This window comes from Pelmatolapia mariae, linkage group LG20, assembly GCF_036321145.2.
Source record: "Pelmatolapia mariae isolate MD_Pm_ZW linkage group LG20, Pm_UMD_F_2, whole genome shotgun sequence".
In the NCBI taxonomy this organism is placed as follows: domain Eukaryota; kingdom Metazoa; phylum Chordata; class Actinopteri; order Cichliformes; family Cichlidae; genus Pelmatolapia; species Pelmatolapia mariae.
In genome coordinates, this window is record NC_086244.1 from 6,008,996 (window position 1) to 6,023,663 (window position 14,668).

General features: G+C 41.7%; 1 protein-coding gene across 3 annotated transcripts; it reads right to left on the reverse strand.

Annotated features, from left to right (window-relative positions):
* Positions 1–7,185: 7,185 nt before the first annotated feature.
* On the reverse strand, positions 7,186–11,720 carry LOC134619057 (uncharacterized). 3 transcript variants are annotated; one of them, XM_063464775.1, is made up of 7 exons: positions 11,660–11,720; positions 10,772–11,119; positions 10,314–10,544; positions 9,750–9,851; positions 9,354–9,379; positions 9,116–9,271; positions 7,186–8,540 (listed from the first exon to the last, which is right to left on the reverse strand). In XM_063464775.1, exons 1-7 carry the CDS (start codon positions 11,691–11,693, stop codon positions 8,433–8,435), a joined length of 1,005 nt encoding a protein of 334 aa, XP_063320845.1. In that variant the 5' UTR covers positions 11,694–11,720; the 3' UTR covers positions 7,186–8,432. The 3 variants fall into 3 exon arrangements, with proteins under 3 accessions (XP_063320845.1, XP_063320846.1, XP_063320849.1); XM_063464776.1 differs by having other exon boundaries at positions 10,772–11,116; positions 11,660–11,719; XM_063464779.1 differs by lacking the exon at positions 10,314–10,544.
* Between the last annotated feature and the right edge of the window lie 2,948 nt (positions 11,721–14,668).

Here is a 14,668-nt window from a genome sequence, read left to right on the forward strand (position 1 = left end):
CAGTTGGACATATTATCTGCTAGATTTGTAGTCAAGACCTCCTAAACCAAGACCAAGACAATACCAAGACCAGAGGGTATCGAGACCAAGACAAGACCAAGACCATGACAGACCGAGTCCAGACCAGGACAAAGTCGAGACGAGACCAAGACCGAGACAAAAAGTCTTTAAACTGAAGCCAGATGCTGCTTCGTTTACGGGTGTCAGCCGGGACGGAGTGGGACTAAAAAACAGCCCTGGACTTTGACTGGGCCCGGCCCAAAGTAATCAGCGTGCGGAAACTCAGCAACAATAATGCTTGGCAAGTTAAAAGACCTTAATTGTGGCTTATGCTATCAAACCATCAAAATTATAGCAACAGTGCTGATGTTGACTAGATGTTGTATTAAAAGTATATTATTCTAGATTAACTTGAATACTCACATAGAAATGGAGGTCTCAACATACTGCAGTCCCTCTGGCTGAACCAATACAAAACAGTTATCTGAAACACACAACACATAGTACTGTATGATTTATGATAAATCACAAAGTATTTAGGTTTTAGTATGCAGGTTAACTTGAATACTCACCTTACTCAATGTTGGGGGATAAGTATTTTCTTCAACAGGTCGCTTTTTTCTGCAACTCTGTCTATGACCAAGTCATTGTCAAGGGACATGAGGATGTCTTTCTCTGTAGTCATAAGCATGGATGCTTCCAGGTGTTCTTGCGACTGTGTGCTTCTTATTCTACTTTTTATGTGTTTGAGAACAGAGAAACTTCTCTCACATGCTACCTGTGTCACAGGCCGACATATTAAGCAGTACAGGGTTAGTCTGTGATATTTAGAGGCTTCAGCATCTAATGCCCGCAATTTTTTTTCTCTTGCCTTCTCAGCCCCACCCTTTTCTTTCCTTTTTTTACTTGCAGCCGCGTTTTGCATCGTTTCTTTCCACCGTCTTTGCCGCCAACTTAGAGGTACAGTGCTGCCCCCTAGAATACTGGAGTGTGAAAGAGATTAGTGGGGGAAAAAATCAGGTGTTGAAAGCATGCGTGGAGAGTGGTGGGCCAGCCCGCTGGCCTTCCTGGAGTACCGGCCGTACTGTGATTCTGGAGAATCACAGATGGCCAGTCCGCCCCTGGGTGTCAGGCATATTTATGTGTTTTTGCGATGCACTCGCACAGCCCTCCTCACCGCTGTCTACTGTCTCACTCACTTACTGAGAGGACAGACGCACGCTCCACTTGACTGTCGCGTCTCTCACCCTCTCTGTTTTTCACATAATGATATATCCTATATCTTCGCATGTGATTGGCCACAATAGGGAGGGATTGGAGCATAGCTGAGCCACTGTGTAAGAGCTGAGCAGCAAAAGGAAATTAAGTGAGGAGCCGGCTCTCGCTCAATGGGATTCGACTCCTCTGATTCACTACAAAGCACTCTCTAAGCACGGCTCTTAGAGCTGATGCTTTTGCGCATGACACATTATCGAACGTTACGTTGTGTGTCATGAATACTGTTGACTCCAAATCTCCCGACCACTATGTGGATCTGAGACAGCAAGACCGAGACAGCGAGACCAAGACAAGACCGAGGGATCCGAGACCAAGACAAGACCGAGGGATCCGAGACCAAGACAAGACCGAGGGATCCGAGACCAAGACAAGACCAAGACCAAAGTCCATCGAGACTAAGACAAGACCAACAACACGTAACCGGTCTTGAGACATCCAACTCTATTATCTGCATATCAGTAATTATCATACACTAAAGTTTTAATGAGCTTAGAGGTAAGTATAGGGGCATCTGTCCTGGAAGCATTTTTAAAAAATCATGTTTACTTCTAATGAAGCCCACAATGTGGTTGAAACCAAGCCTCATTTACTCATTTTTAAAATGTTTTATTACAATATTTCCTCACTGTGGTTGAACACATTTCATCACTTTCTGTTGGTCATTATTAGAAATCAAACATCAAAACTACAAATTGTCAAATTCAAAATGTTGAAAGTCACTCCAATACAACATTAGTGAAATCCTTTTAGTTTTAATACAGTATTATTATACTGTAATAATATGTATAGTATTACAGTAAACACCTATGTGGAGCAATTCACGTCCTTTCACACACAGACTGATGCATCACAGTATTTTTTGCATCATTTTAAGAAGGGCTCTATGAGAAAATTGTGATGACAAAGTACGAATGTCACTCTGCCTTCACTCTGTGGACCGATGTCCTGCCACTAACATTATTGCTCTTGTTGTTCACAGGAAATTGGTTTTAGTTGCCTGCCTTGTACTATCTGATAAGACCAGCTGCGACCTCAACAAACAGGAAGTCAAACATGCCATTGATGTAAGTAATGCAAACATACAGTAGTAAAATTTGCCCTTGTCAGTCAGATCATGTTCCTCTTGCTCAGGGTGTTTGTGAGTCAATCGAACATGAAAAATTGAAGCACAAGGTCCTGGGATGTTTCACACCAAGCTAAAGAAGCTAGCTCTACAAATGAACAGGCTGCTAATGGATGAGACAAACCCAGAATGGCTAAGACACGGCCAGACAGTCCTGATCCCAGGACTCCAGAAGGGATGGGTCCCATTCAACTACCAGCCAACAACCTTCCTCAGCACAATGTGGAAGCTCCTGTCAGGCATTATAGGGGCCAAGATGAACAAGCACATGACTCAATACATGAGTGGAGCACACTAGAAAAGGAGTTGGCACTAGAAGCCAACTTCAAGCCAATTGCACAAGCTACCATTAGGTGCAGGATTTAGCAAGTAGATGCCCATTGCTGTTCTACATAGGCTTGAACACCCTAACCAGATCTGTAACATGACTAGCAACGTCTTCTTCAGATACCCTGGTGGGATGATAAGCTCCCCAAAGGAGGAGATAGAAGCCACTGACATCAAGACAAGGCATGGAGGGTTCCACCCCAATTTTACACAGTTTCTCTTAATTTCTATTTTACCTTTCTGCAAAGGACATGCTGCATGTTCATGGGCTGCATTAACTGAAAGAAGCAGCAAAACAACAACAACAACAAAAAAAAAAACGCAGACCAGACTGGACTCGTGTATAAAGTTAGATGTTAAAAGAAGGAACTCACTGTGAGTTCCTCATTTCTTTTTCTGCGTTGTTAACATCAAAGTTCCTGAGAAAAAATTCTGCTTGTGATCCAGCTTTGAACCACATTTCACTGTTTTTCTTTTTTCATTGTATCATAATGGGACAGATAGTTAACCAAACTGAGGTCTCCAACAGAATGTTTGACACTGCTAAGAAGTCTTGTGTCAGGACACCAGTGGAAGATCGAAAATACTGCAGGTTTGTATTTTTCGTTTCTAGCCTCTGATGGTAGGAGGTTGCAGAAACACTTCCTACTGAGCCGCAGTTGTTTTGCACTTCGCGTTTTGGTGTTACTGCCCTCAGACTTTATTTTATCACAACATGCATGAACACATATTTCAACATTACTGTGAAACAGGATGCTTCTAATTTTGGAGATATTGTGAAAATGAAAGAGAGCAGTCTTACATATTTGTTGAATGTGCGCATCGAAGGACTAGCTAGACACCATATTTCTAAGGGTTTTAGGGCTGCACCCTGTGGAACTCCATAATTAACCTTTGTGTTGAAAGAGGACTCCCTATTTACATGAACAAACTGGAGTCTGTTAGATATGATTCAAGCCAGTGCAGCACAGTACCTTTAATACCCACAGTGTCACGGTACTGGTTCTGTGACCCAGCATTTAGTGTTTAAGTTATATTCCTTGATTATTTGTTATTCATGGCTTTGGTTTTCTTGGTGCTTTTCTGTTTATATTATCTTTATAGTTCTAGCTCCTAGTTTGGGTCACAGTGTCTTCCTTGTGTTCCATGTTGCATATCCAGTCAGTCATGTCTCAGTGTCAAGTCTGTGTATCTGAGTTTGTGTCTTTGCAAATGTCTCTGGCTTCCTGTTTTCCTTTGATAGTCCTTGTCTTATAACAGCTTTGTTCACATTTGTTCCCCATCCTCTCATTAGCTGTGTCCCAATTCATAGGCTGCATCCTTCGGAGGCCGCATTTAAAAGCCGATAATGTCACAGCCAGGCAACAATGGCTGTCCCAATTCGAAGGCTGCTCGAAATGGGGCGCACAAATGCGTCCTCCTTTTCCCTGGATATGAAGGATGGGTCGGGTGTATCCTTCGTGGCCCAACCTATCCCAGGATTCATAGCGCAGCGGTTGCTGTGGATAATTTTTTTTAATGGCGGACGGCTTAAGCGGGCCGGCTTAAGAGTAAACTTTTAAAAGTACTGACTTTTATGTCACATATTTATGCGGCGGTATACGCCGTTCAATTGTTGACCTTAATCTTACAGCGAATGTGATGATTTTGTGGATAATTAACTCAGTAATAAATACACAAACAGAACAAGCTCATAGTCTGTGAAGGCTGCCGTGTTTAGTCTCAAATATCACGGCACAAGCAGGATTCACTGCACTGTTAATGTTAGCTCGGCTATTTTGCTGCCTCTGTTCAGTGGTTAAAGCCAAACAGACTTTGACGTTTGATTTAACGAGCAGAACAGTTCACTCGTTAAGCTAAAGAAAAAGTGCTTTATAGGAGTCAAACATGTGGCCACTGTACCATCTGGGAACTCTTCTTATTTAGTACTCGTAATAACACAAACAGAAAATACTCCTTCTCTTTCACTGTTTTGTGTAGTAGTGTGTACCAGCGGTCCCCAACCTTTTAATGTCCGGAGCGGTTTAATGTCAGACAATATTTTCACAGACCGGCCTGTAAGGTGTCGTGGATAAATACAACAAAATAAAATGATATGACCAAGACAAAAACTGGTATTTTGTAAATATAATAATAAACGTGAATTCACAGTGCAATTGTGTAACTTTATTAGCAGCGTCCTCCTGAACTGCTCCAACAACATTTAGAGTAGCATCCTCCTCTCTGCCCCTTAATGCTCTCTGGTCGCTATGGTAATGCATAAATATTTCTTTCAAAATAAGATACACAACTACAACACAGGAAAAGACCCATGGAAACCGAGTTAACGATAAAACCCCTGAAAACCATAAATTTCACACCCTTTTTGTCTGTCCTGCACTCTCTCTCTTTTTCTTTCACTCTGATTGTTAAATAAAAGTATGAACATGTATTTATAAGTTAAACTTGTGTTTCAATCCTGTAGGTCAGGGGTGCCCAATCCCAGTCCTCGAGAGCTACTGTCCTGCAGCTTTTAGATGCATCCCTACTCCAACACAGCTGAATCAAATGGTTTGATTGCCTCTTCAGCATGCCATCAAGTTTGGCAAATGCCTGATAACAAGCCATTCATTTGATTCAGGTGTGTCGGAACAAGGATCCATCTAAAAGCTGCAGGACGGTAGCTCTCGAGGACTGGGATTGGGCACCCCTGCTGTAGGTTATCACACATTTGATTTTCATGTGTGAGAACTGCAAGTCCCCAGAGTGAGGGCAGACTGAGGAACCCACTGCTGCTCATAATCTGTAAGACTTTGCACCCCTGATGATCATCAGGGGTGCGTGGGGAAGAGGAGGAGGAAGAGCCAAAACCAGCTGACAGATGGAGATAATAGAACTTTGTGAATGACTGCTAGAAACGCTTAAAAGCAGTGATGTGGTTGGGGATGAGGAGTAGGTCTCTAGCCCTCCACCATCACTGGTCTCCTCCATCATCCCTGCTCCCTCTTCAAAGAGGAAGTGGCATCCATGCCGCGACGCTCCTCACCACAGCCGGATTCCGGGACTTCTGAACAACCGGCTGTGGTGAGTAACACAGATATTTTCTAGTCACCTACTAAAAAATTTACTGTTTGCTCTGGGACAGTGTTTTATCTGGGGAGCAATGAAGCCCGTTTTTCTAGTGCTTCTTCTGAGCCAAGGATTATAACCATGGGCACTGTCCATTTTGAAGACTTGCATATTAATCCTGTGAATAAGTAGATCCCCCCCCCCCCCCCCCCCCCCCTCTGTTTCTGTAGTCAGCCCTGAGTGACTGTTCATTCCAAGGAAATCCGACTTAATGGATTTTAAGAACTGTTCCCTCCATGCTCTTTCTGAGCCTGGGACATTTATTACACAGACTGTGAACTCCTCTGAAGATTTAAAGACTGTTTCTCCTGAGAGCTCAACTGAGCTGCCATGTTTCTGTTCTGCCAAAGGTTTTCGCACCATCTGGTTCAGTTTCTGTTCCTGCTGGCCGCTCAGGAGAGCCGCTCCAGCCGTCCATGGCTTCCACGCCACCCTCTGTTTCTGCTGGGGGCTCTGAGGAGTCCATCCAGCAGTCTGCGGTTTCCACGCCACCGTCTCTCTCTGCTGGAAGCTCTGGGGAGTCCGTCTAGAGAGTACGTCCGGTTGTCCATGGCTTCCACGCTGCTGCCTGTTCTCGCTGGTGGCTCAGGAGAGTCCATCTAGCTGCCAGCACCACTGTCTGCGGCTGTCACACCGTCACCTGTGCCTCCACCACGCATAGCGTCCATGCCACTGCCTACTCAACTGCTAGCTCAACCACCAGCTCAACCATCCACAGCTGCCATGCCACCACCAGCTGAACCACTTGCAACCGCCACGCTGCCATCTAGTCCAGTTGCGTCTCCGCCAGAGGTTAGTGCGCTGTCTGATCCTGCCTCGCCTGGTCCTGCTACGTCTGATCCTGCCTCGTCTGGTCCTGCCTGCCGGCCATGTGAATGGCCATCATTGAACAGAGAGGGTGATTGATGACATCACCTACTAAGCAGTTTTGAGACACCTTGCTTCAGGTGACCTCAGTGGGTCATATGATATATCACAGTGTCTTCACCCTAAATGTTTTTTCACAGCTTGGCTCATGTGATGAGGCACATGATCAATAGTGGGCCAGTGACCACTAGGATTCAAACACCTGGGATTCTCCACCTCTTGGTTTTTAGAAGTGAAGAAGCCTCCTGAATGAAGCATCTTCAAAACATTGCTGAGCTTCAAAAGAAGTCCAGTTGCTTTCTGTTTCAATATCCTTTGTTAGAAGAAGCTGAGTCGAAATACTTCCACTGCAGAAGTTAAGGAAATGTGTGTATTTTAATATTTGTATATTTATATTTTATAAAAGAAAATAAAAACCATACACTGTTAAAACTGCCAATGTTCATGTTTATTTTCATTAAAAATGTGTAGATTACTGCATCTCTTCACTTTTTGTCTTCCTTATATGACATGTCCTTAAATTATAGCAGTCTGTTTCCTGCAATGGTTTCACTGAATCTATCCTACAAAATCATAATAGCAACATTTTTTGTATCTGTTGAGCTAAATTATAAGCAGCTGTAATGAACTTTAACCTGAGGCTATATAACTGTGCAGTTAAGCTATAAATATGTCAAAAGTAAATAAATAAATAAAGATAAACTAACTTTAGCATCATTTGTACTGAGCTGTTGCCCGCTGAGATAGTTGAGGTTTCACCCATACCTTAAGTACTCATGTAATTTTCTACACCCTGCCTGATGCCGAGGCTGGCTGGTGATTGGGGGACTGGTTGACTGCGTCCCGGGATCACTGCTGGCTATGGGAAGGCACCTGTCCATCCACACTTCTGAGTGTGGGGATGGCTGTGTGTGTCCGGGGCTAGCTTGGGCCTCTTCGTCATGCGGTGGGGGCTCCGCTGGGTGTTGGGTAGTTATTGAGTCTCGCCTTTGGCTTGTGCTGGGGTGGCCAGCGGGGTTGGTTGCCTGCTGGCTATAGGAACTCCGTCCGGGACCTCTGTCTTCCCTCGGCTATAGAACGTATGGTTGTTGGGATTCAGATCTTCAGATCTCTTGGGAGCTATAGATAGCTGGGGTCTCTTGGGTCTTTCCCTGGCCTTCACCCTCATTTTTCAAGTATTTTTCAGTACGTTTCATGACAAACAATCATACACACTCCCATCTTCTCTCTCTCTGGTTCTCTCTCTCACACACACACGATGTGCTTTGTCTTTCAGGTGTTGCCTATTGTTTGTGTACTTTGTCACAGCTGCAGCAGTTGGAGACCCAGCATGTCTGCTTGTTTCATCCTCAATTTTTCCCCCACCCTCATATTTTTCTCTTGTTTTTCTGTCGTTTTTCTTCTTCTATTCCTCTAAATTTCTTCACCTATCTTTTGCCAATCCAACCTTCACACCCTGTCCGCTCCAACATAATATCCACACACAGAATAATATGAATAATAAAATAAAATAAATAGATAAAACAAAAACATAAAAAGAGGAGCCTACAGAGAGTCTACAGTGCCCCTCTTGGGAAAGCAAATATGTTTGGCACAACAAAGCATTCAGACCATTACGCTTGTTACAGCTGCTGGACAGGACAGGTTTAAAAAAAGTACTAATGTATTCATAGTGAGGAAACAGTAGAGTACACAGGAGGTGAAGCATCTCTGGTGTGGATGGCAGTACTCAGGTCTGAGGCATCGAGTAGACAACATCAGTTGCTTCACCACAGGGGGCGCTGCTGGTGACAGGAATGTGGGGAAAATGCACTTCAGTGTAGCAGAGGTTATCTGCCTTAAAGAGATAAAGAGGTGAGATCAAACATTAGACATTAGACTGTTAAAATTAAATAATGTTGAATATTTGAATTGAAAAAACCCACATCTGAAAAAAACAAAAATCAAGAATACATTTTTGTCATAAAGTCTCTGAAGTCACCTTTCAAAATACCTTTGTAACAAAATCTGAACATGACAATGTTCACAAACGAAGGACTTACTAGACTGCTTTTTTTTCTTTTTCTTTTTTCTTTACTGGACAGTGTTTTACAGTTGTATTAAATACAGATTAATTAACCTTAACTTTTGATAGACTTGTTTTCCACCAGGAAGGTGTTTTTTTTAAATCACACTGAGTATGAAGCTGATATTTATTCAAAAATACAAATTTCAATATAGAAGGGATTCTTTTGAATCTTTTTCTCAATTTAAAAGATTTTATCTGCTCCAAACACAGAGGAAGAACTTGTATTTCTTCAGTCTTCAGTGGAACATGGCTCTTTGTGTCTGAAAACAGATGAATTACTTCACTACACAAACAGTTACCTGGTTTATGACCTCAGCTTAGAATAAGACCACAGTTTTACTTACATTGTTCTGAGGAGAGGTGACGAGGCTGTAGAGGTCTATATTTTCAACTCCATCTGAACGGGGGTCTTTGGAGGTGGCATAAACTGAAGACACTTCTACAGGAGGTGACCTGCTCGGTATGTCACACTTTCTAATATCTTCATACAACCTGTCGACCTGCAGGAGGAGAACAAACCAGCTGACAGATACAAACCAAACAATAATGAAGCTGATGTGTGTCACAGGTCCTAAAACCCACCTGTGTGTCTGTTTCCACAGGAGGTCCTGAAAAACATCCAGGTCAGACAATAAACGTCTGTCTTTAAGGCACATTACAGGAAGAAGAACCTGAGGAACTAAACTCAGGAACAATATGAGGAACTACAAATGAACTACAGTTAGATAAGACACATGACTGATAAAGAATCAAAATCATGTCAGTCAGATTTTGTTGTGAGTCATAAATAAACATTCGGTGCTCTTTTTACAAACAAATTCATACATGAAAAAAGTAATTTATAGCAGTTGCAAGTGCTTTTTTTTATTTCATTTTAGTTAAAAAGAAAAGACAAGAAAGTCTTATATTAGGTTTAGGTTTAGTCTCAAGGAAATGGATGTGGATCAGTATGGTGAACTGTGTTTCCTGTAGCCTCACCTCTGGGTTTAGTGGTCCTCCTCTTCATGTAGAAAATCAGCAGAGCTGCTGATAAGACGACGATCATAACGACCAGAATCAGACCCACATAAATCAGCACATCTGCAGGAGTTTAACAGAGAAGATTTCTTTTACTCACAGTGTAAACATGTGGCCTCCAGGTCTGTTCATTTAGCAGTAAAGTTGTGTACATACAGAGTAACGTATCTTTGGACTGAAAACAGTTTCTCAAACATTACCTGACAAACTGTTTATCAAGAATGACAGAACAATTTATTGCTTCTAATTATTCATTAAATTATCCGAGTGCTCCTTCCACAGCTTTTAATGTGTCATTCTTGTGTAGTTCTGTGATAAAAACACATGAATGAACCCAAAGCCCTTTTTTACTCGAGCACTCATATGACCTGCCTTATTCATCCTGTTAGACAAACACTTTTGTGCTTTCTATCCAACAGTGACACTCTGATAAACACACTGGAATTTGAGATCAAATGACTGGCCTTCCAATTAGTAGATGACATTGCTCTACCTCCTGAGTGACAGCAACCCAATATATTGTACCTGATCTTGCATGTTTGGTTTCAGTGGAGGCTGATGAAGATGTGAAACTTCCTGAACTTGAGCTTAAACTCTGTGTTATTTCCATTTTTGGTGACATCGTCGTTGATGAAGGTGTGGGGATTCCTGAAGTTGAGCTTAAACTCTGTGTTGTTGGTGGTGTGGAGGCTGATGAGAGAAACACTGAAGCTGAAAAAGGTCTCAGAGTCCCGTTTGGTGTTGAAGTGGTTGAAGCTGTGAACAATGAAAGCATCAGAGTCATAATAAGACCACTTGAAGCAGTTTATATATCTGCATGTGACTGACGTGGTTCTGGGCTGTTTGACAGCAGAACTGATGAAACTTGATGTTTCAGATAAATATAACATCTGTAGGTGATTTGAAAGAAAAGTAGCTGCCTTTGAGACGTGAAACTTCTGTCACACCTTCAAAGACAAACACGACTGTTAGCAGAAACTCACCTTCTGTGACAATCAGCTCAAAATCATCGTTTCCATCTGTCAACAAGACTCTGTCCAAAGAGCACCTGTACCGTCCTGAGTCAGACTGATTCAGCTGTGTGATGCTCACATACATAATATATGACAGAGTGTCTGTTTTTACATATTTAATGCTGTATCTGCCGTTCTGAGCTGCATCATCAGATGTTTCCACAAGAATGTTTCCTTTTTCACATTTTTCCTTACAGAAGAGTTTCCTGCTTCCTGAGAAATAAAAGTTGCATGCAACTGTGATGTTTCCTCCTTCCTCTGCTCTGTGGGTGAGAGTTTGTGCTTTGACCAAACCAGTGTTTCCATCCTGAAGTGCTGCTGAAAGGATGAACAATCATAAGTTACCATCTTCTTATATGTTAAACTAAGACAGATGGTTGTCACTGTGTTTTTCCTCTTTAGTATATGAAATAAACAATAATTCAGTGTTGTTTCAGGAGCTCTACTAAGTAGTTCAGAAGGATAGAGAAAAAAAATATTTGATTGCACATTAAATGTACAATAAAATTCAAAAAGTCATTTCTGGCGATCGAAGTGGTGTGAGACTAAAGGTGATTTGCACAATGCAGTCATGCAAAAGCAGAAGTTTGTGTAAACATTTAAATTTGACGCATGTTTATATTTCAGGGTTTTATCTTTTTATAAATATTAAAAAGTGTCCTTTCTATGAGCTGCATGTTTAAGTGACTCTTTCCCAAACACTCAGTTTAACCACAGAAAGAAATAATTTGTATGAGAGAGAACAAAGAAGTGAAGCAAGTTGTAAAGCCAGCTGATTACATACAAATGACAATAAAGTGGAGGTAAATAAGACTTAGAAGAGAGAAAGTGACAGAAATAAGAAGAGAATTTACTCACTGAGGAAGATGAAGCAGACCAAAGTGTGTTTCATCTCAGAGCTCTGATGGTTTAATGCTGCTTCTCTTCTTCTTTACTGCAAACCAGGAACTTCTTACTTCTCTTAATGATGAGGTCACGCCTTCAAAACTCACACACACGCACACACAAATACTTTTTTTTATTGCAATAATGTTTCTTTATTTAAGTTTCCTGTTTCCTCTCATAACTTAATTTTTTTGATTTTCAGAGATTCATTCAGGTTCTAAAGAAACCAACTGTATGAGGTTTATTAAACTACAATTATAGGATATAAACTAGACTATTTTATAACTAGACTAGTTGACTAATGTTGTCTGTCCTCGAATTTCATCAGATCAAACAGAATAATTTTTAGTATTTCATTTATCAGACGATGCAGATTAAAATGTCTATTTATTTAAGACTTCTATTTTAAGTTGTGTGTCACAAACTGAATCTTTTAATGTTCAGAAGTTCATCAAGTCTCTGTCCAAACTTAAACACAGTAATGCAGGAAAAGGAAATATTTACCAGGCGTTTATTTTTTATTTATTCTTTTTAGATTATTTTAAGCTAATTTATTTTTCATATTGTGTTGTTTTTATCTGAAAAAACTCTGACCAAACAGAATAACCTTATATATGTTCTATTTTTATTTTACCCATTTATAAGCAATTCTACCCCCAGGTCAAAAACATACAAAAGAAATAGACCAGTAGCCCCCAACCCCTGGGTCATGGAGCGGTACCGGGCCACGAGAATTGGGCCTTGTTTTTATCCTTAACTCGGTCCCCCTGGGTCTTTTCCTGCACGTTATGAATAAATGTTTTTTGTTTTGGTACCGTCACTGGTTTTATTTTGTTGTGACACCTTAAAGGCCGGTCCATGAAAATACTGTCGGACAAAATCCAGTCTGTGGCGCAAAAAAGGTTGAAATAGACATATATATATATATATATATATATATATATATATATATATATATATGTATGTGTGTGTGTGTGTGTTTACCTGTACACTGGCCAATTTACATAACCACGTGGAGGCAGGGATCTCAAAGCACAAGCATACTCCCATTGTATTATAAGAGTGTGTTGTACACAAGGTTTGCAAAAGTACAGCATTTGGAGGATGTTTCTGTTTTGGTGCAAAGCTAACTGAACCTTGTGATATAATAGCATAATGATAAAATAATATTACTAGATGGGAACACAAACTTTTGTCACGGCGGCAAACACCGGTATGTTTGTGGGGCAGACCCAAAAGCAGACACAGGAGAAATGAACTGTTGATCAAACAAAAAGCGAGCCTTTATTACGGCTGATACAAACAAAGAAAAGAAAAAAAAAACACAAGCACAGGTGAAATACACAGGAGGGTAATGAGGGAAGTAGAAACAGCTGGGGAGACACAGCTGACACAAATAATAGTGACGCCACAAGTTGAAGATTGAAACAGCATACTCTTCAAAATAAAACCGGATACACAGAGAGACTTAGACATGACAGCACAGGCTTGACAACTAGAACATGAAACATGGGGAGAGACTAACACACGGGAAAAACTGAAAGTAAAACACTGAGACAAGACAGACTACATGGAGGACAAGAAAAGATCCATAAATCAGGAGACAGATGAAACAAAACTAGAATAAAACTCAGCTAAATCCTAACTAATAATAACAACACAAGAACTTAACATATTTCCAATAAAACATGCAAAATACAAAATAAACTCAAAATGCTGGATCACAGACCAAGCCCCCGACAACTTTAGTCTAACTTTTTGAAATTCTAATTATACTCAGTCAAAGGAGTTAGCAAAGAAAAGCGTCTGGACTTCTTAAAGTTGCTTGAAGACGTTTCACCTCTCATCCGAGAAGCTTCTTCAGTTCTAAGGTCAAATGGCCGAGAGTCCCAGATTTAAACCCAGTGGGAGTATCCCCCCAAAGAGGGACAAAGGACCCCCTGGTGATCCTCTAATCACATGAGCCAAGGTGTGAAAGCGTGTGTGGGACCTAATCAGCCAGGGTTTCGGGTGAGCTCATTGTGAAACCTGGCCCCACCTTGTCGTGTGAATTCCTGAGGTCAGATGGCCCAGGATGTGAGTGGGCATTAAGGCGTCTGGGAAGGGAACTCAAAACTGGATTATAGATGGCAGACAGTTGGTGTCGTAAACCACCGCCTCTGTTCAAAGATGGTCGCTCATAGTGGACATAGATGGCCTCTTTCACTCCTCTTTCAAACCATCTGTCCTCTCTGTCCAAAATGTGAACATTGGCATCCTCGAAAGAGTGACCTTTATCCTTAAGATGCAGATGGACTGCTGAGTCTTGTCCTGTGGAGGTGGCTCTTCTATGTTGTGCCATGCGCTTGTGAAGTGGCTGTTTGGTCTCTCCAATGTAGAGGTCTGGGCATTCCTCGCTGCACTGTACAGCATACACCACGTTGTTAAGTCTGTCCCACTCAGTCTAATGCCCACTCACATCCTGGGCCATCTGACCTCAGGAATTCACACGACAAGGTGGGGCCAGGTTTCACAATGAGCTCACCCGAAACCCTGGCTGATTAGGTCCCACACCCGCTTTCACACCTTGGCTCATGTGATTAGAGGATCACCAGGGGGTCCTTTGTCCCTCTTTGGGGGGATACTCCCACTGGGTTTAAATCTGGGACTCTCGGCCATTTGACCTTAGAACTGAAGAAGCTTCTCGGATGAGAGGTGAAACGTCTTCAAGCAACTTTAAGAAGTCCAGACGCTTTTCTTTGCTAACTCCTTTGACTACGATGACCTGGATGAGAACCTTCACAGACATAATTATACTCAGCTTGAATCTGACGAAAAAGAAGGAAAATAAAGGCTATATATCCATTTTCTGTTGCCTTCATTGTAGAGGGTGACTCCTCTAAACAGGAAAATATGTAGCGCTCCCAGTAAGATGTGATTATGTTGTTCAAAACTAGGTATTTATTGTCATTCCTATGTTGTATTGTTGCCACCTTCTGGTGG

Bases quoted from the DNA above. Each gene is read 5' to 3' on its own strand.
- LOC134619057 (XM_063464775.1), bottom strand. From the start codon at position 11,693: ATGAAACACACTTTGGTCTGCTTCATCTTCCTCA. The intron at 11,120-11,659 runs GTGAGTAAATTC...TCATCCTTTCAG, and splicing joins GGTCTGCTTCATCTTCCTCA to CAGCACTTCAGGATGGAAAC. The intron at 9,380-9,749 runs GTGAGGCTACAG...GATGTTTTTCAG, and splicing joins GAGGACCACTAAACCCAGAG to GACCTCCTGTGGAAACAGAC.